This window comes from Pyrus communis, chromosome 6, assembly GCF_963583255.1.
Source record: "Pyrus communis chromosome 6, drPyrComm1.1, whole genome shotgun sequence".
In the NCBI taxonomy this organism is placed as follows: domain Eukaryota; kingdom Viridiplantae; phylum Streptophyta; class Magnoliopsida; order Rosales; family Rosaceae; genus Pyrus; species Pyrus communis.
In genome coordinates, this window is record NC_084808.1 from 29,277,434 (window position 1) to 29,296,689 (window position 19,256).

Genomic DNA, 19,256 nt, shown 5'->3' on the forward strand with positions numbered 1-19,256 from the left:
ATCAAAATATAGGTAGCATTAATATGAAAACCTGAAGTACATTGATTAGCAGCAGCTTCATGGGACCTTAATTAGGCTACAACCATAATACGAAAGATATAGTTACTTCCCATTCTTTTGAGAAGATATAAGTTACATGCACTGACCAATTTTTTCGCTACATTAAAATTATTAAATTGGCCATAAGAAAATATGAAACATATATACTTAAATGTATCATTTATATGCACTTGGTTTATCTATACAAACTTCCTCTATATGTTGGTGTCCAATAGTCTGATCCTGTATTTTCACGATAAACTTGAGGCGTACATGAAACAGGCACCAAACATAGGCCTTTGCTCCTGAGATCAACCTTTGTATCTCCCTTGTGATCTTTTCTTTCCATCACCCATGGATCCTAATTAAAATAACACTAGTTAATTATATGTACAAATTGTTGAAGTACATTGATTAGAGTGTGTGTGTTTCTATATATGTTTTATATACATATATATACCTTTGGTGAATTTGTCTTCAAATAAGGGCTATTCAATAGCTGCAAAAATATTATGGAAATGTAGATTAATTCTTATTAGTTGGAAAATAAAATTGTTTTCAAAGAACAAATTTAACAAGAGATTATGATAGCATACCACGTGCACTTGTTCTTGCAGGAACTTAATGTATTGAATCGCTTCGTATAGTACTGATGCCGTATCAGTCTGAAATTTAATCAAATTATGATAGTTTAAAATATGACAAATATGATCACCTGCAGTTAATTAAGGAATGAAACATCTGCATAAAAAATTAATCCAGTTCAAATGAAATAATTAGCAGGTGAACTTGTGCTGCTACTTTCCGCTCACCTTTCCAAATGGAGACACGATTTGTTGAAGGGCCGTGATCCTGTCCCCAAGCTTGACTTTTGGTGCCTGCATCTGTTGATCCAATATACATTAGTTTATAATTTCATGAGCAAAAGTTAATGTAATCAATTAATTAACAACGATCAAGCATGATTTATTGTCTTTTGCCTTTTTTTATTTTGTATGTTAGAGTACCTTTACAGATGAAACTGTAGAAGTTTCTTGCTTAGGCTTTTTCACGGCTGTTTCTGATGATGTGTCGTCCGTTCTTTTCTTTTTTCCTTCATTTGCAATTCCCAGTCCTCTTCCACCACTCATTCTTGCCTGCGTGTAGTATATATATACATGTAATTAGAACCTGTCCTCCTCCACTACCCATTCAATTATATATACATATATAATATACAATGAGCTTCAGATATGGCTCAAATAAGCTTAGGCGCGCAATTATACACACACATACACATAAAGAAGCTCGAGGGATCAGATATACGAGGCAAATTTAAAATCATTAGCTCTAAGTAAGTGAACAAAAAAATTAAATTAACTAAATATTGAGCTTACCGACGAAGAAGTTTGCAGGTTTTGCTTCTTAGAATGATCAGAAGAGTTCAAAGTTTTGAAACAAGGCTTAGGAGCATGAAGGTCATTCAAGGGCTTATTTCCTAATCGACTTGTAAAAGATATAACATCTGCAAAATTTCTGGCAGCATTAGTACTAGTGCATGAGGAATAAGAATCCGGCAAGATTGATCCATTTCCATTGAAGTACTTGCTATTATGATGATCTGCAGCCATTGGGTTGTCGAGGCCAATCTGATATTCAATGCCATTAGGGTGTCCATGGTTCTGATCGTCTACCTTCATATTTTGACTGCGGTAACACGAAAATAAACTGGATGCCGAGTTTCTATTTGTAATTCCCATCTGAGGATTGCATGATGAGGTGGAATCATTAAAAAACGGTTGCGGCTTTAAGTGACAGAGATTTGGTTGTGAGTAGTGATGATCATGATCCATTACTTGATGAGGAGGAAAATTGTTGAGTACTAGTTGTGGTTCTGGGGGTGCAATGGACCAACTGCTGACTAGATTAGACAACTTGGTTAACCTTTCGTTCTCAATACTAATATTCATGTTGTTATCCATGAATCCTCCATTTATTTGCTTTTCAAAATTGTTGAAATTGGAGGCGGCTGAGTTTGTGAACTCCCAAGTACTATTGTTGTCCAACTTCTTCAAGTAGTCACAAGCAGGCTCATCGTACATAACATGATGAGTTGACAAGCCCTTGGATGATAGTGCATCTATGAAGTTCTCTCCAACACCATGATCATTGTTGCGTAAATCATGGTTTGCATTAACGCTTCTGCATGCATGGTTCAATCAAAATTTAAATTAATTAAGTACCATATATATGCCGAAATTAATGTAGAGATGCATATATATACATAAACACGGCTCAAGTTCTACTGGAGTTAGTCCATGTGGTGAGGATAGATATGGTGATAGGTAGGATATGCTAGGCTCAAGGGTAGAACCCTGCTACGTAAGGAAAAATAAAAGGACAGTTCAAGTTTATCTGAGATTATGTAACTCTTTTGATTAATTACTAGCTAATTAGTAATAAATATGTTAGAGAAAATTTAATTAGTTACTTACAATAGGACATGGTTCCAAATATGATTATCAGAGACCTGTTCGCCATTAATCAGGTCGTCGTTGGAAGAAGCAGAACGTTGATCAGCAAGCAGTCTGCGAGAGGAGTCGACGCTGAGGCTTGAGTGGTTGGAGGCATTGGTAAAGGAAGTACTGGAGATTGAAACATCCTGATCAACATCATCACAATTATTATTAGAAGAGTTGGAGTACTTCTGATTTAGTTGCTGCTGCTGCTGCCATGGGTTGGTAGAGCTGACGAGATCCCACCAGTTTTGTTGCGTTAGCTGCGCAGAGGAAGAAGAGATTGCAACACCGCATTCTTCGGCCATTTGTTCTTAACGTTGTTCAGTCTCTCTCTCTCTCTCTGTAATGGAATGTTGTGGTGGAGGGTTTGGAAGGGATTGGGATATATATGCATATCCGTTGGGTGGTGACGTACGGCGTTTGTAGGCTTTATCCATCCATAACAAGGGGAGACAATAAAATATGGCCTCAGTTTTTCCACTAAAGTTCGTGGGCAATTATTAATTTATATAAGGACATAAATAACAACCCAATACCCAAGTGCTTGGTTTTAGGTTTAGGGTTTCCCGATGCCCAAGACCAAGAGTTAGGTTTTAGGGTTAGGGTTTCTTAATGCCTGTCGATTGGTTTATTTTTCTTTATTCTTCGCTAAGAAATTAAAACAACTTTTTTTATATTGATAAGGCGCCTGACACGACACTACTATTACTGATTCGTAAGCAATGAGGAATACATACGTTCAGTACATTTCTCAAATACAATTGATCAACTTATACATATATGGTCGCAAATGCAAATTAGTTTATATTTAAAAAAAAATCATGGGCTATCCCTAGGCCTTCATGTTTTTGTTTCTCCTCCTACCACTGCTAGTAATGTTCTAGTTTCTGATTCTATTGGCAGCGCCCTTCCTAGGGCTGTTCTTGCCTGATTTTCCTTGTTTTGTTGCCGGGCTTTGCCCTCCATTGTACCAAAAAAAAAAAAAAATAATGGACCTAATTGGACCTTGATGATAAAATGGTCAGAAATTAAAATCGCTTTTGCTTTATAATTTATTAATATGTTTAGTATCTTTTACTTTTATTTTATATTTAACAAATGCAGTCCTTTTAAACGAAAGGTGTAGTTTTTTGGCCTGTGCATATATGTCAGTGAACATGGTCTAGTTGGTGGGTGTTTTTATTGAGTGGCAATCTGCATCACTCTACATCAAGTTCCACTTGGGAATTTTTTTCCACCTTTATAATTTCGTTCTCTACCACAATTAAGGGCCATTGGCTGCTGAAGGAAGGAAGCATTTTTAAATTTCTTAATTAGACAATGTCACGCGAACGAATACATGGTCATATATTTGATCCGTATTTGCTTTTAATTAAAATGTTCTTGCTAGGTACCTCTAGCTTCAATATCATCCACCCAATGTATCTAATATTTCTAATCTCTAGGCTTGGAGTGGAAAGTTTGATTATAGGTGGGGACTGGATACATATCATAGGTTAGACGGTGTTATACATTTAAATTACTTAATTTGATTCCTATTTAGACAATATTGAAAAGTTCATATTCTTTTATATAATTAACTAGTATATGCCTACACTATTGCCATAGTCATTTTCTTGGTGGTTTCTATCAATGAATATCGCAACTCTTTTTTTGCAGAATTATTTGTAATTATTATTGGTGTAGAGTTTGCATATCAGCTGGATTGGCATTGTCTTTGGTTGGAAAGTTACAGCTCTAGTGTTATTTCTGCTCTTTAATTGTCTGATTTTGATCCTCCTTGGCCTCTTCGTACGCAATGGTCCATTTGTTTGGACTGTATTCGGAAAATGACTTTCTACGCATTTCACATATATTGGGAACAAATTTTTGTTGTAGACAATTTTGCTAACATGAGCTTGTCTTCTCCAACTTTAACTTGGCATGATTCTCATCCATTAGTGGCTCGTGCTGCATTATTTTCAGACTATGTTGACTTGCCTGGCTACCGTTTCTTAAATTAATGTGAATTTAGGCATCCAGGTTTAGACCTTTAGGTTTGGTTTTAGAGGGGTAAGGTTTCATGTCCTCCCCCTCTTTTCTTTGTATCTTTCTTTGTTTTGTTTCTAGAAGGGTAAGGTTTACGTCCCCCCCTCTTTTTCGTGTATTGTTTTTATTATCACTATTTTAGGAGGGGTAATGTTTATGTCCCCCATGACTAGGTGTAACTTCTTTTTTCGTTATCAATAAAATTTCCCTTGCACCGTCGAGGTTTCCTAAAAAAAATAAACTAGTATATGCCGCGCACAAAATGTGCGTGGAAAATATTATTTTTGTTTTTAAAATTGAAGGAGAAAGGAAGAAAGTGAGAGAGTGAGAGAGAACGTGGGAGTGGGGAGGGAGGGAGTGAGGTTTATTTTTAATTTTTTAAAATTTTTGTAAATTAGAGAGGTTAAAGTCACATGTAGTGAGACTTAAACAACAACAACAAAAAAAAAAAAAAAAAAAAAAAACCAAAATTTGTTCTTATGAAATTATGTTACTGCCTTTACCTATTTTGTTATGATAGAATACTAAATAGTCTTTTCATCTTTTCATCCTTTTTTGGTTGACAAAGAGAGTTCTATTAATATGTAGTTTAGATTTAGATAACTAGTATTGTGACGTCAATTGCTTTATGAGAAATGATAAGAGAACTCTCTAAAAAATGAGACTCTCCATGGACTTTCTGCCACCTCATGTTTTAACACAATGTTTTATAATGTTAGCACATAAAGTAACATTAATTTATGAGGTGGCAGATAGTTCATAGATAGTCCCACTTTGAAAGAGTTTCCTTAGCATTTCTCTTGCTTTACATATAATTCATAAAGAAAAGATATATGAATATAAATTCTAGCCATCTAATTGAGGAGAAATTTTTAATTGTGACGGGAACACAGGTGGTACACCACGTGTTTTTATGTAAGTAGTGGAAAATTATATTTTTAAGTTATTAACTTTTTGACATACATATCCCATTATTTATGTAATGACATGTGATGTACCACCTCGTGTGACGGTCACACTGAAAAATCTCTTCTAAATGAAGATGATAACCATCGAACCATGTCAAATTAGCTTTGTTTATTACCATCTTTTTGGTAAAACGATATGCTGGGTAAGACAAGAAAGCATTTTTCCATGTATCTGCATATAACAACTTGTTTATGTCTTTAAACATCAATATCAACACCGATGAAACAAATAGACGACTAAATTATAGCTGCATTATTTATGTCAAATGCGACCAAGGATGGAGTTAGAAACTTTCTTTAGTAGGGGTGACCTTAACCTCTAGTTATACTTGAGGAAAAAAAAAATCTTGATAGTAAAATTTCTTCTATAATATCATTGCTTTTCTCTTTCTTCTTAAATTTCATTTAGCCAACTTTTATACATTTTTTTCACAATGACAGCTTGTTGTACATATTACTGAAAATTCAACTAATCAGTTAAAGTACTTAAATACGATAAAATCAAGTTCTATAAGCATCGTGATTTTTTTCCTCTCACTAGTAAAAAAAAGCCTTTGCGCGACGAAACACATATCGTCGCGTATAGCCACTTTGCGTGACAAAACAAAAATCATCGCTCAAAGGCATTTTGGGTGACAAAATTTTAAAATTCGTTGCGCAAAGTCTTTACAAAGGTTTTTAAAAAAATTATTTTTTAAAAACCTTTGTGCGACGAAATCCAAATATTTCGTCGCCTAAATCAATTTATTTATTTTTATTTAATTTTATATCATAAATTTTAAAATATAGTTATTTTCAAAAAAAATTATTATTTTTTAAAAACTTTGATTGACGAATATCAATATTTCGTCACCTAAACCCTATTCATTTGTTTTTTTATTTAATTTTATATTTATATTTTTAAACTAAAATATTTTCTTTGCACGACGAATCAACATTTGCTTTAATTTATTTATATTTTAAATTTTAAAATAAAAATATGTTCTTTTTTATTATTTATAAAAATTATTTTTTTAAATTTTGCGCGACGAACATATATTTCATTAGGCAAAATCCTTAAATTTGGGCGGGCGCCAAAAATGGGACGCGGGAATTTTTTTTAAGACTTTTTGCGACGAATATTTCGTAACGCAAAACTTTGCGTGACCAATATTTCGTCCCGCAAAGTGCCGTTTTTAAAACCAAAATAACTCCTACACAATTTTCTGAATCTCTGTCTCTATTCTCTTACCTCTCATCTTCTTCCCTTTCCTCAAATCCGACCCACTCTCTCAGACTCACTCCTCTCACTTAATCTTTCTTCTCTCTCTTCTCCATCTCTCTCACTCTCACTCACTCTCTCATCTTTCTCTCACTATCTCCTCTAACTCTATCACACTCACTCATTTTTCTCATTCTTATTCACTCTCAATCTTGCCGGAAGGTATTTTTCATTAATATGTGTTTTTGGAGTTAATTAATTGGATTTGGTGTGGGGTGGAGTTTGGGGTATGCCAATTTTAGGGGAGATTATGCCCATTTTTTGGCATATCCCCCGCCACTACCACCACATTAGACTTGTATTAGGATTTTAATATTGTAGTTTGTTAATTTATGTGTACATTTTTAATATAATATACAGGGTAAATTACATAAAACTACCTCAACTATTGGGCCAGTCACAATTTCATACCCCATCTTTAAAACATTTCAATGTCATACCTCATCTTACGAATTTGTCACAATTTCATACATTATGTCAGTTTGTCTGTCAATTTATCTATTAAATAGTGACGTGGCTTGAGACAGACACATTCTCTATTAAAAATTAATTAAATAATAAAAACTAAAAAAATAAAATCATTTAATAATTTTTTTTTGCATGGGGGACCCACCCTTTATCCCCTCACCTTTCTTCCCTACTCCCATCTTCCCCTAACCTAAAACCAAAACCACCGTAAACCCTTTTTTGCATGATTCTGGATCAGGAGGTTCTTGAGTGTGACGTCCTTGTAGTGTTTGGCCTTGTCGTTGAACTTGTAGAGGAGGACGAGGACGAGCCACGTGCAGGCGAAGATAGCTGGTGCATGAGCTTCATCGAAGACAGGGCTGTTGAAGTATCATTCCGGATGGGATGATTTCATCGGCGGAGGCCAGTTGGTGATAATGTTAGCGAGGATGTTGCTGTAATCGGTGAGGAATGAGAAGTAATTCATCGCGTAGAGAGTCAGATCGTGGATCCCGTAGCCGGTAGGGACGGATTTTGATGAGTCTTTCAGGACCATGAACTCGAAATTGGAGAGTAGAGATAACATCGATTCGTTGAGTTTGATGAGTGAATTGAGCGTCTAAGAACAGAGGGCAGCCATGGATTCAAAGCCGAAGATGGATTCGATCTCCAGCCAGTTCTTGGAGATCACAGTATACAAGTCGATGAGGTGGAAGATGTCGAGAGACGGTGAGTTCTTCTTGCTCTTCACCGCCACCAGAACTTGCGGGAAGTCGAATGAGCAAAGTCGCCATCTCACGAGAAATGTCTGTGAAACATGACTCGTGGATCGAGGTAGAGAACGAAACATGTGGTCGCAGAAGGTTCAATCGCCCTTAGAGAGCGTGGAGATCGAGATCTTCACCGCGTTCAACCAACTCTTGTTTCTCAGATCTGGAACCTTTATGGATCTAGTTATGGTTTTGGGTTGGGGAAGATGGGAGTAGGGAAGAATGGTAAGCAGGATAAGGAGTGGTTCCCCTACAAGGTTCTAAAAAACGCTAGGCGCTAGTTAGGCAGTGAGCTGGCGCTTAGCGCCTAGGCAGTTAGGCGGGGTCTAGGCGGGCGCCTAGGCGGCCTAAGCGGATTTAGGTAAATTTCTTATATATTATATGAATTAATTAAATTTACTATATCAGATGTAAATAATTATTGAATAATATGTTATTTCTTATAGAAAAATATACATATGTGAATGTTTTATGTACATATATAATATGCTTGCCTAGGAAGAAGAAAAAATTATCTAAATAATTTATAATTTATATAACATTTATATATATTAATATATATCCCAAACTTTTAAAAATATAAAAAGCCCACGCAAGTGGGTGGTTTTCATAATTAAAACCATCTGATGATCCTTCAAGTAGTAGTTGTCCATCTTACCTCTTTCACATCACCCAAGACGGACCCCAATCATCACCAGCTTCTGACCTTGGAAAGTGAAATGTCATTTGTATAACCTGTTCGTTTCTTCTTCTTTGCCCTTTCTTAAAATTGGATCTTTTAGTTTCTCTCTCTCTGTCTCTCTTCCCTCATCTTCATTCTTCTTCTTCGCCTTTTTAGAACCAAAATTGGATCTCTAATCCAACTTGCGCCACCACAGATTGAAATGTTTAATAGTCTATCTCTCTCTCTTTCTTTTCGGACTTTCTCTTCCCCCATCTTCACAGCAACGAGCTGTAGAAATTTGCCGGGGTTCTGCTGTTACGTACAAGATCGAAAATTTTAGATCGGATTTGTAGCAAGATTCAAACCGCCTAGACTACCGCCTAGCGCTGCCTGAGTCCTCATTGCCTAACTGAATGTTTTGGTCTAAATCAGGTCGGAGCTCCACCGCCTTATGCCTAGGCTCATTTTTAGAACACTGGTCCCCCATGGAAAAAAAAATTAAATGATTTTATTTTTTTAGTTTTTAATATTTAATTAATTTTTTAATAGAGAGTGGGCCCAGTTTCAAGCCACGTCACTATTTAACAGAAGAATTGACAGACAAACTGATGGAAGGTATGAAATTGTAACAAATTCGTAAGATGAGATATGACATTGAAATATTTTAAATATGGGGTATGACACTGTAACTCGCCCAATAATTGAGGTAGTTTTATGTAATTTACCTTAATATATATTATGTATAATTTGATCACTATTTTTCATATGTAGTTTTATTTTGAATATGTCAATTTAAATTAAAGTCATTACAAAAATAAATGTGACATCCCACATTGCCCAGGGGAGTGATCCTTATATGTATATTCTCATCTCTACCTAGCACGAGGCCTTTTGGGAGCTCACTGACTTCGAGTTCCGTAAGAACTCCGAAGTTAAGCGAGAAGGGGGCTAGAGCATTCATAGGATGTGTGACCCATCGGGAAGTTCTCGTGTGAGTTCCCATAAACAAAACCGTGAGGGCGTGGTCGGGGCCCAAAACGGACAATATCGTGCTGCGGTGGTGGAGCAGGCCCGTGAAGTGATCCGCCCCGTGAAGTGACATCCCACATCGCCCAGGGGAGTGATCCTTATATGTATATTCCCATCTCTACCTAGCACGAGACCTTTTGGGAGCTCACTGACTTCGGGTTCCATGGGAACTTCGAAGTTAAGTGAGTAGCGCGCGAGAGCACTCCTAGGATAGGTGACCCATTAGGAAGGTCTCATGTGAGTTCCTGAAAACAAAACCGTGAGGGCGTGGTCGGGGCCCAAAGCGGACAATATCGTGCTACGGTGGTAGAGCGGGCCCGAGAAGTGATCTGCCCGAGGTCGGGATATGACATAAAGATACAATTCATTTAAATTTAAAAAGTAAAAATTCGAAAAATCTTACGCTACCAAATATTTCGTCGCGCAAACAATTACTATAATTAAATTAAAATAAGAGAAATAATAAAAAATAAATAAAATACCTTGCGCAACAAAATATTTCGTCGTCGCAAACAATTAATTTTGTTGCGCAAAATATTAAATTAATTAAATTAAATAAAAAAATAAATAGAAAACTAAATTTTAATCCTTAAATAAGATGAAGTTTAGAAAAATGTCTTATACAAGATTAAAAATTGATTTTAGTCCCTAGACTCAATTTAATGACATTATATTAAATATCTTTCTTTATTATTTATAATTTTATGGTGATCATAATTTAAATTTTATGAAAATATTATAAATTTTAATTCTCATTATGGTAAGTATCTTATATAAGAAATGTTTTTGTAAAGATTTTTTGGTACACATGTTTTTGCATATTTTCTTATGTGCCACTAATTCATTACAATATATTTAGGTACGAACATTCGGTACACTGGGCTAGTATAATATGTTTAGGTACGGACATTTCGGTACACTAGTTTATTATAATATATTTAGATACCAACATTTCGATACACTAGTTTAGTATCAGATATTTTGGTACAGACATTTCGGTACACTACTTTAGTAAAATATATTATGATAGGGACGTTTAGGTACACTAATTAGATGAAGTAAAATAAACATAATGAATTAAAATGTGTATAATAATAAATAATTTTAATTTTAATGTAATGACATTAAATAAGATATCTATTAAATATTAAAACAAAATTATAATATAAATTTGAATTAAGTACACATAAGAGGACTAAAATCAATATCCAATCTTTATTGAATTTTAATCTTCTTCAAGGATTAAAGTTCAAAAACCCCAAAAATAAAAAACCAAAAACTTTGCGCGACAAAATATTTCGTTGCGCAAACCCTATCATAATGAGCTTTGCGCGACCAATCATGTGCAACAAAAATTTCGTTTTGCAAGGTTTTGAGCGACGAAATCATACTTTGTGCAACAAATCTTATTTTGTCATGCAAAGTGTTTTTCATAGTAGTGTCGACACAAAACTTCAGTTAAAACAACTACTCCCAACAATGGATTTTAGTTGTCTCCGTTCTTGAATGCGACCAGAGTCTTTTATCTTCAAAATTATAAAGAGAACCAATTACAAATCAATAGCTCTTCAAAACTATAAATAGAGCCAATTACAAATCAATAGCTAGTGGGTATTTTTTTGCAGTGAGCCATCTCTAACTTTGGATCCTCTCTGTTCTATCTATTTCACACAATCCAAGTGTCATATCAAAGATATCCCTCCATGTCCCTGAAATCTCCCACGATATTTTGTTATTAGTCGTTGCACTTGCATATATGCACACAAATTATGAGATTAAGCATTGCTAACTTTCCTTCCAAAGGTTTTTTGTGAAACGACACAAACTATGAGAATAATGATTATTTTTTGCCTCCGAAAATTCCAACACACCAACATATAGATTCCTTGGAATTTTCATACATGCACCAACATACAAAGGAAAAAGGAAAGAAAAAGAAATACAAACTAATTAAAGTGAACATGCATGCACTAGGTTTCCGCCATATTCATCTTGAACTTGCTCAATTGTTTCATCTGACGTTAATTTAATTGGAATAGATTGACTTCACTACTTTCAGGCCAATGATCAAGATTTCATGCGCATATTTTTCCAATGGTAATCTGCTCGGTGCCTCCCCTAAAAAAAACCTGCACGCAATTAAATATTTGATTTTGATTTAGTGGAGCAAGAAAGTTGGCTAACTTTGTGGTGAATATATCAACCTTGGTGGCTTTAGACCTGATGGCAAAACCAACCAAACAAAAATGGCCACTTATTAGGAATGAGGAAAAAATTAAAAAGGTGCGTTACGAGAAAATCCATATAATTAATTAGCAGCGTATGCTTAGGATTGTGCACTGTTGGTGATGGAAGTTGAGCTAAGCTACCGATAGATTGAACCATTATAGATTATCATTTCAGAAATTGTTGGATTATATGTTCGAAATTCTTTTGTGTCTTGGTTCGAAATTCCTTTTTATTTAAATTATTATAATAATTTCAAATCTTACACCATCTTTTGAATAAAATAAAATTAAAAAAAAAAAAACATGACGCTTTATTACTTTTTGATCAACAACATCCGACTCCAACCGTAAGATTCCGCCAATGTTGGAGAGATTTGTTTCTGATCCTGCCAAGTATCAAGTACATATATAGCACAGTACGTAATTAGTTAGCAAATTGTTCCCATAAGATATTCAGCTACACACCCCAAAGTTAGGTGAATTGGACACATATGGCCAAAGAGTGCCTAAAACCCATATAATTAAAGATTACAGGTCCATTAAGCATGCATATATAGTGGTAGCCATTGTCATCTTTCTAACTTTCTTAGACATTTTCCAATTATTTTCCTGTGAGAAAGCTCCATCCATGGCAAGGGTTGTTCGACACGCGTTCTTGAAGCGCACGAGTCTCCTACTTTTGAAAAAAAAAAATTAGATGGGGTGGGACAAACTAATTAATTTGGTTTAATAGCACGCGACCTTTAATTAAATGAAATAAAAAGGACCTAGATTATATTTTTTATATAATCTGTGATTAAAGAATTTGCACAGAAGCAAAAGGTTGAATAATATATGGTTAAGTATTAATTTTTTGGTTTAGTGGTGCTCCATCTTTTCTTTACTAGATGTAGGTAGCTCTAGCTAGCAAACCTCACATGAGATTAAATAATACATTTTGACATCTTTAATATGTTAAGGACTAATTACACACTAAACACAGTTACATGAAAAAGTCATTTTACTTGGTGTATGTGATTTCCAAATTCCTTTAACAGCATTTTGATAGTGACTTCATAAACGTCAACTATTTATTTTGATTTCAAAATCTCACTGTTCTGTTGCGTCTACTGCCTTTGTTACAGACGTATACTTGTTGCGCTTGTGCTTGTACTTGTGACGATTGTGTAAGAGTTTTTCTGAAATGTTTGTTTATCTTCAAATTAATATTGTTAAAAAATGTACTGCCATATATACTTGACAATTTCTTACACGATTCATTGACTCGATACAAAAACGATAGAAAATAACAGGTTTTCGGGTCAAGCTGTTAACAAGCCAGGTTGTTATCAAGTCACTCGTTAAGAATCCTTTAATGAGTCGGGTTTTTATCGAGTTATCCATTAAGAACCCAATAAGGTATCGTTTGCAAGATTTAAAATTAAACGTGACAATTTCTTACATAGTTATTAATTTGAGATGAATCGACACAATCCGTTAACAAATAAGGTCTTTATCGGGTCATCTGTTAAGAACTGATTAAGATAATGAGTTTAACACAACACAACTTCTTAATATAAGAAGTATGATATGAAAACGATAAAAAACGATAAACACTTCCCGTTTACCAGACCTACCTATATAAAAACCTTTGTAATCGTTTTTGATTATCCGATAAAAAACTAATAAGCGTGCACATTGAAACGAGTGGTTGTGGTTAAGAGCCAAAAGGATGAATTAGGCATTGACAAACACTCAGGCACACCAATACAAATGCATAAGATTGGTTCGGAGTAAATCTACATACCTACTAGCACTTGACCTTTCGCCAGTACGGGAAACTTACTATTGGATCAAATCACCATTAATTGGACGGTGAAAATTTTGTGCGCTAATGTCACAACATCCCATCCACACATCACCATTATATTCAAATAGAATTAATGGAAATGATTTGAAAATTTTGAGTTTTAACAATAAGGACAAAATAAAAGGTAAATTGAATAGTACTAGAATTGACTTTTTTGTGTAAAAATATGATTTTTCGTTAAAATTCCCTTATCTTTTGTGGGATATAACCTAAATATTTTGTTTTGCTCTCTAAAACTTATGCATGACATATTTACAGTTTACTAATTCGTAGTTAGAAAAAAAATGAACCTTTGAGGGGTTGATTACAAGAATCAAAATATCACCCCTAACTAGTGTCCAATTTGTACAAAATAAGGACTTTGAAGTCATGATATTGTGTGAATCATACTCGTGTTTTTCACTCCCATATGGTAAATTCACTAAAGTAATACATAATCAAAATACAACACCTTTTATTTTGACTTCGATTACTAGTAAACATGCCTCTCATAATCATGTAGAAACCCACTATTTTTGAGTTCAAACTCTTCATCTCATCTCAATCTAGGACGTGTATGTGGCCCACCCTTTCTCATATGGGCCCTTCTAAGACCATTAGTCAGTATCTAACTTTGGGCCTCGTCTCAGATACCACTGACTGTCCAAACCGAAAAGCCCACAATTCTCCTAGACTACCCAAAGAACACCCTTCAAGTTCGTCTATATCTACACAAATACCGCTGCCAACTCTGTCTAAAATCGTAATTACAATTTTCCGAAAAAAATAAAAATGAAAGTTGCCTATTTATTAAAAAAAAATAAATAAATAAAAAAAATAGAGGAACAAAATCCATTGCCAAAATCCCAAGGTTTTCCTAAATCGGTACGTTTCGTGTTGCTCACAACCGTAGAATTTCCAGATGAAAATTTAAAATCCAATTGCTATCGAAGCAAGTAAAGATGGAAATTTGAATCCCGTTGTTGTGGTTGTTTGTAGAGCGAGCAAGCGGGAGGGATGGAGGGTGTGATGTCAGCAAATGACCAGCAGAGCCTGGTGTCTTCGTTTTTGGAGATCGCCGTCGGACAGACAGCCGATACTGCCCGGCAGTTTCTGCAGGTAACTTTCAATCTCTCATTTAGTACCCAAAACGCATCGCATTGATCTTTTTGTGTGTTGGGGGTTGTGGTTTTGCTCTTTGGGAAAAGGAAAGTGAGTTGGATTAGTGGATTTGGGTGCTCATTTGATTGAAAGGTGATGAATTTAGACTTTGTACAATGCGTGGATGTTGAAAGCTTCAATTTTTATGTAAACAGGCCACTGGGTGGAAGCTTGAGGAAGCAATTCAGCTCTTTTATGTGGGTAATGAAACTGGGATAATGGCCGAGGCGGCGCCACTACCGACTGAAAATATTGATCGGTTGGCCGATCAAGCTTCTGGGTATTTCATATTCTTTAGTTGTTTATGTCTTTTTGGTGTGTTTTTTTTTTTTTTTTTTTTTTTTTTTTCCTTGTTTGACTTGGGTTTGTGGCAGTGTAAATGAAAATGTGGCACTTCCCGGTGCGAATGAGAATGTGGGACAATTCAGTGAAGATGAGGTGCGCGCGCCTATGCCTGTTATAAGGGACGTTCTTTATGACGATATGGCACTGTATGGGTATGTTTTATCACTCCATTTCTAGCTTTGTCTTGTGAACTATTAAGCTTTTCACTTAATTTTGGTTGGTTGTAGTTGTATTACTTCTTCTGTTTCACGGCTTCTTAAGTGGATGGTATAATTGATATTATAGTGGAAGTGATCTTTCGTCTTTAAATTCAAGATCTTTGAACTGTGATTTGCATCTACTCAACAACTGTATTAATGCATTATGGTTATACTTGTTAGGCATTGCATTATGAGTTATGGGAAGTCACATGGTATTTCATTGTTCTTTCTTCATTCTTTTAGCAATTGGCATGCCATGTGGGAACATGGAGTTTGAGAAATGAAACGTGGCCAGGAATGTAACTAATTATTCATTTCATTTTAATTGAAGAGCTTTGTGTACTGTGTTTCAGATATTTTTACAACTTTCCTTTTAATTTTGTGCAAATAGTCTCCTTTCTATTTTCTCGACAACCTACAAGGTAGTGTAGATTGTGGAATATGTTTTAGTTTCTTTATCATTTCTTAATTCACGTTTCATTTGTGTACTCAAGTGAGATGGTGATGTACAATCGTGATTTTTTCTATTAAACGGTGACGTTTAGTTTTTATTTTTTTCATTCTCATATAGAGCACCAAGGGCTCGATTGTCACAACATGAACAGGGTCCTGGGGTATGGGAATCAGACCAAGGTGCTACATCCTCAGAAAATGCTACTCAAGAGAATCTTGCATCCTTATATCGTCCTCCCTTTAAGATACTGTTCCAGGGTTCCTTTGAAAAGGTATGGTCTTCTGATGTTATGTTAATTTTTCAGTAGTGTGTATATTGTAGAAGTTGAACTTGAATGGTATATTCAGTGTTGGTGTTGCAGGTTGCTGGGAAGGGCTTTTTGGGAGTATCCCTTATTTTTTAGGCTCTTACTTTGATTTTATTTGAATAAATTACATATATCAGATATGATCATATTTTTGCAGCTGTAACCCTCTTTTCAAAACCTTTCTGATTTGTTCTACCAAATTATAAGCATAGAAAGAATCCTAGTTCATAAAGGGACATGTTGAGTGAATTATTATCATTTGGCATTTCATAACTGTTGATGGAACATAATTTAATTTAATTTTTTTAATTAATGCAGGCAAAAAGTGCTGCTTCTATCCAGGACAAATGGCTACTGGTGAACTTGCAATCCACTAAAGAGTTCAGCTCGCATATGGTACTGTTTGCTTTCTGGTTTATTTTATTTTGGTTTCGTTGTTCTCTGCATGTGGGTTCACTTTTGGTGTGTGTGTGTTTCTTTGTGAAGCTTAATCGAGACACCTGGGCCAATGAAGCTGTCTCGCAAACCATTATTACTAATTTTATCTTCTGGCAGGTCAGTTCCATGCTTTAGGTGTTCTTTCTTTGTATTAAATAAAATTCAAATTTTGTTTTCAGGCTGTTCTATTATATTTACATTCGCAATACAAGTGCACGGCTGATGGTCTTTAATTTTCAGAAATCCTTTTTACTTATTTTGGGCTTATTTTTCCTATATACTTTATTCTTTGGTTATAATGGGAAGCTGTTGATATACATATGCACATTTACTCAATATATACCGTTTAATATATATTTATATGCATTAGTGTGGTTTTGTTTTTAAAAGAAATAAAGTCAACATGTATGTGACTGGATGTTATTACATATAAATTACCATGCACCCTTTGTAGAATTGTAAAAGCAAGTAAGTTTTGCCCAAGGCAGCCATGATGGTTTCAATTTTTGTTAGGATTATATTATGTTGTTGTCTTTGAACCAAAAGTTTGACTGAGGTTGACCTTTAGAACAATAGTCTTAGGATCTCTTATGGGAACTTAGACTCACGGAGGTTATTTATAAATTTGTTTGTGTTTTGTTGTATCTCATGATCTCATCTTGACCATACCTTTGAGGTACTGTTAATTGTGTCTCAAGGTTGATTAATTGTATCTTTGTGAGGGTTTTGCCTCCTAATTGTTTAACAGACATGTGCATGAACTTTTGCATCATCCTTATGATTCCGAAAAAATTAATTGTTTATTTTTTGTGTTTCACCTGTATAATGTTGGTTTGAAAATGCAGACCTATGATGATACAACTGAAGGCAAGAAGGTTTGCACATACTACAAGTTGGAATCTATGCCTGTAGTGCTCCTTATTGACCCAATTACTGGACAAAAAATGCGTTCATGGAATGGAATGGTTCACCCGGATCGTTTTCTAGAGGTAATTGTCATGGTGCACATTGTGTTTTCACAGTTGAGTATTAAGTTCTATCTTGTTCGCGTGCCTAAGAAACCGTTTCATAATGTGATCAAATTTTACTTTGAAGTTAAGTTTTGGTATGAAACCATCCTTGCTACTGTAGGATCTACTACTCTTCTTGGATGGTGGCCCTAGGGATCATCATGTAACTTTGTCCAATAAACGCCCAAGAGAAACTGCTCATCCACAAAAATCTAAAGGTATGTTTGGGATTCTTAATAACATCTGCTCCATTACATTGCAGTGAACTTTTTTATTCGTGGAGTCTGTTGCGCTTCTATTATTTTCCAAATTATAGCTCATGTATTATCACTTGGTTGAACCTTTTGAATGGATTGCTTCCTTGTTCCAACTTAACAAAGTGGGCTTGGGGGTGTGGGAGAGGAAAAAGAATCCCTGTGTGAAGTGTGATATGAACTCAAAGTTGATGTACATACGGAAGAAACCAAGACCAGTGTGTGCTTTTTACTCCCGTAGTGGAAGTGATTTCAGTAAATTCTTGAACCTGACCGCTTATATTGCTAAGTTCTTAAGCCTTGACAATACCATATTGACTTGGTAGCAGCAGAGTGACTTGTATTTTGGATATATTTTCCTTTCCCCTTTCCTTTTCTTAGACGAACTGCATGTATGACTTAAGATGCTTCAGTTGCAGAGGAAGCTAATGAAGAAGATGAGGAAATGCAGCGCGCATTGGCAGCTTCCATGGAAGGCATGAAGGAGACCAGTGGAACAATATCCAAGGACAAAGATGAAATTATCACTGACAAGGAGGAAGAAACTAGCTCAATCAAGAAGCCTACATACCCACCTTTGCCTGAAGAACCCAAGGGTGACAGGAACCTCCTATGCAGAGTTGGAGTCCGTCTTCCAGACGGTCGCAGGGTCCAGCGGAACTTCCTTCGTATTGATCCAATTCAGGTGAGGAAATTTTAGATTTTTATGCAGAAAGTTTGTTTATGCTTGACCTCCCTTCCTATGGTTGGTAAATTTGAACTGTTTGTTTTGCAGCTGTTGTGGTCATTCTGCTATTCCCAACTAACGGAAGTCGAGGCAAGGCCATTTCAGTTGACACAGGCAATCCCAGGAGCTTCAAAGAATCTGGATTATGATTGTCAATCTACTTTTGAAGAATCAGGTCTGGCCAACTCTATGGTCTCGGTTACTTGGGAATGAATGGACAAATTCATGCTCGGTAGGCTGCCTTACGCGTCTCCAACTGTTACGATTGTGCCTGATGAAGAATTTTCTGGTTGTCATTTTGTTTATACTTTTGTTTTCAGGACCTACTAGGTAGGTCTTGTTTCGTGGATGGGGGGAGTTGGGGATACAGATTTTTTTGTGTGCGATTTATTATGTATATACTCATGCAAGGGCATGCTACCTATCTACACTCCACACTTGTTTATGCCTAAGCGCTTCTCTAGAAAGCACTTGTGCTTGTAAGCGCATTTGTTAGAAACACTTTTTATTACCAGTTGAAGTGCTTCCCAAAGCACTGGTAATTTGAAATCAAATGATATATGCAATTTTCTCACGGAATGGACCGTGGACTGTGATCAA

General features: G+C 35.4%; 2 protein-coding genes across 3 annotated transcripts; one reads left to right on the forward strand and one right to left on the reverse strand.

The window, feature by feature from the left end:
• On the reverse strand, positions 1 to 2,842 carry LOC137736509 (transcription factor bHLH111). The gene is made up of 7 exons (XM_068475772.1): positions 2,514 to 2,842; positions 1,416 to 2,220; positions 1,047 to 1,175; positions 852 to 923; positions 636 to 704; positions 500 to 538; positions 1 to 400 (listed from the first exon to the last, which is right to left on the reverse strand). Exons 1-7 carry the CDS (start codon positions 2,840 to 2,842, stop codon positions 236 to 238), a joined length of 1,608 nt encoding a protein of 535 aa, XP_068331873.1. The 3' UTR covers positions 1 to 235.
• Positions 2,843 to 14,605: 11,763 nt separating this feature from the next.
• LOC137737237 (plant UBX domain-containing protein 7-like) lies at positions 14,606 to 19,256 on the forward strand. Of its 2 annotated transcripts, XM_068476663.1 has the most exons (11): positions 14,606 to 14,645; positions 14,760 to 14,879; positions 15,077 to 15,201; positions 15,296 to 15,418; positions 16,038 to 16,191; positions 16,546 to 16,623; positions 16,714 to 16,782; positions 17,511 to 17,654; positions 17,797 to 17,893; positions 18,343 to 18,614; positions 18,705 to 19,256. In XM_068476663.1, exons 2-11 carry the CDS (start codon positions 14,778 to 14,780, stop codon positions 18,867 to 18,869), a joined length of 1,329 nt encoding a protein of 442 aa, XP_068332764.1. In that variant the 5' UTR covers positions 14,606 to 14,645; positions 14,760 to 14,777; the 3' UTR covers positions 18,870 to 19,256. The 2 variants fall into 2 exon arrangements, with proteins under 2 accessions (XP_068332764.1, XP_068332765.1); XM_068476664.1 differs by lacking the exon at positions 14,606 to 14,645 and having other exon boundaries at positions 14,652 to 14,879; positions 18,349 to 18,614.